The sequence below is a fragment of the Cyprinodon variegatus genome, unplaced genomic scaffold (assembly GCF_000732505.1).
Source record: "Cyprinodon variegatus isolate N-32 unplaced genomic scaffold, C_variegatus-1.0 Scaffold1308, whole genome shotgun sequence".
Taxonomy (NCBI): domain Eukaryota; kingdom Metazoa; phylum Chordata; class Actinopteri; order Cyprinodontiformes; family Cyprinodontidae; genus Cyprinodon; species Cyprinodon variegatus.
The window spans coordinates 123,421-125,885 of record NW_015151761.1 but is presented as its reverse complement, the minus strand read 5'-3'; the positions used below and the strand labels follow the sequence as shown (position 1 = coordinate 125,885).

General features: G+C 36.4%; 1 protein-coding gene across 1 annotated transcript in view; it reads left to right on the top strand.

Annotated features, from left to right (window-relative positions):
- The first annotated feature begins 78 nt into the window (after positions 1–78).
- Positions 79–2,465, top strand: part of rpa3 (replication protein A3) — a 3,255-nt gene continuing 868 nt past the window's right edge. The window contains exons 1-2 of the mRNA XM_015402158.1: positions 79–267; positions 346–420. Of these exons, the coding sequence (XP_015257644.1) occupies positions 169–267; positions 346–420 (174 nt within the window). The 5' untranslated portion in view covers positions 79–168. The remainder of the gene's footprint in view (positions 268–345; positions 421–2,465) is intronic.

Sequence of the window (2,465 nt, the reverse complement as noted above, 5' to 3'; positions counted from 1 at the left end):
GAGTAGAAAATGAAGGCTAATCATGTTTTGGGTGTACTATTCCTTTAAGAGAACGAACACTGAATGCCCGCCCGCGCGGGCTGACGGTGCGTTAAACACAAACACTCCAAGGTTTCCCGCGCTTGCATTAAGAGGACCTGAACTCCAACCGAGCAGCAACCCGCGAACATGGCCGGCATCCTGGACGTCCCAAAGCCCAGAATAAACTGCTCCATGCTGTCCCGGTTCATCAACCGAGCCGTCTGCTTCGTCGGGCGGGTAGAAAAGGTCAGAAAGTGGCGGTCAGGAACGGAAAGTGTTTGTTTAATTGTCAGAGTTGGGCTGATGGGGTCTGCTCTGTTCTAGGTTCATCCGTCTGGGAAAATGTTCACCGTGGTGGACGGAGAGAGTAAGACCGCCACAGTGGAGCTGAACGAACCGGTGAGTTCTGGCGGACCCAGACCCACTGCTGGGAGGGTTAGCAGGGTTAGCATAGTTAGCTGTGGGGCTAAAGCAGTGGAAAATGGTTTTCTTCACGCTGCAGCTTTAGTTCAAAGAGGAAAGTTTCCAGCGTTGTGGAGCTTTGACGTGACAACAAGCTGGCTTAAGGGGCGTGGCTAAACTAAAGGTGTCCTCAGGTCCAGCTCAGAACAGTCAGGTGATGAACAATATATAGATTCCACAGAAAAACTTAATGAGTACAGAGTTATATTCAAACTAGTTGATCAGGGAGACTCTTCTGCTGATTAGAATCCGGTTCAGTTAACAAATCAATCAATAATCTAGAATCCTGTATGATGGAGACCTGTTATAAACTGCAGAGCCTCAGCAGTCAAAGCTAGATGGATTAATAAGATGGAGGGAAAAGAGTTCAGAGCAGCTGGGTGGAGAACAAAAAGATCAGCAGGGCAGTGATTGGAGGNGAATATTAACTGGTCATTGGTGTGGACTCACAGTAATAAATATCTAGTCACTAACAAGGTAAAAGAAGTTAACTTTAAAATAATTCATCAAATATATCCAACAAATTAATTTATCAAAAGATATAGGAATGACTTTGATGACTCTTGTACTTTCTGTAAAGCTGTCACAGAAACAATTTCACATTTTTTTTAGGACTGTATTTATGTTACATTTTTTTGGACAGAAATGGAACATTTATTTAAAAGATATTGTGACGGACAAATAACACTGCAGTGCAAAGACATCATTATCTGTAATGATTCAAAATGTTTGACTAAAACGGAATCTTTTATTTTGAATTTTCTTATCTTATTTGGAAAGTTTTATGTTCATAAATGTAAATGGTTCAGTTTAAAAGTTAAAACCCAATTTCCCTCAATTCAAAACTGAACTGAAATCCTACCTTGGAACCTTAAAAGGTTCAACAAATGTGAAAGCTATAAAGACCTTAAATAATTTTAATGCCTTTGAAAAATGTATATGAAAATTTTGTACCCCTCCCATATGTTTCATTTTTTTGTAACTCTCTTTTGTTTTCTTTTTCACTATTAATACTCTTGTAATGTATTAATTGATGTTTCGATTTGGTTTTTGATACTGTTTGTCAATTTTGTTAATAAAGTAAAAAAAAAAAATGTTATGTTTTCGTTTCGTTTTAATCTTATGCTATATAGTGAGTAAAGATAGAACCAACTAAAATGCAGATAAACACGGTTTAATCTGCTCTGATCGTGTCCCATGATGACGTCAGAGAAGCTGTTTAACGAAGAAAATGCAAAAAGCATCAAATTGTCTCACAATTGTCATAAAACATTTTTTAAAGATGTGTATTAGCATTCTTTAGTGAGCTAACATCGCCCAAGGTTCTGCTATAAACGCTTCTGTTTCCGACATTAAACGGAACTGTGTGGTGTTTCTAGGTTTTTTTTTTTTTTATACAACTTTATTTGTTTCTGCAAAGAAACAATAAGGAAGAAAGACACACAAAAAAATAATAAATTAAGATCGTTCATCTATTAAACAAAAGTTAACGCTAGGGGGAAACAGCGCTCTAAATAATGTTAAAAAGGACAAAGGCTTCTCTAGTTTTGATTGCTTTCTTATTTTCTGATAACTGTATAGTGTCAATATATTGTTTAAGTTCGCGCTTAAAAGCAGCAATGCCGGTTTGGAGCCTCTATATTTACATTTCTATATAAAAAACTTGGCCATAATAATAATAAAGTCAATTATATATACCTTATCTGATCTCTTTGGTTGAACCTTGCAATTTCCCTTAATGTCGAATAGTAGAGTCTTCCAAAATAAAATAAATCTTTGTCTATTTTTCTCTTAATTAAATAATAAATGTCGTACCAGAAGGACTGAATAAGTGGGCAGTTCCAGAATAGATGAACAAGTGTTCCAGGATTATTACAGCAGAAGCTGCAAGTGACATCAATGTTTTTTTTAAGCGTTTATGTATAAAGAAATGTTATGGATTACCTTAAATGAGATTTCTTTAGTTCTGTTATTTATCAAAT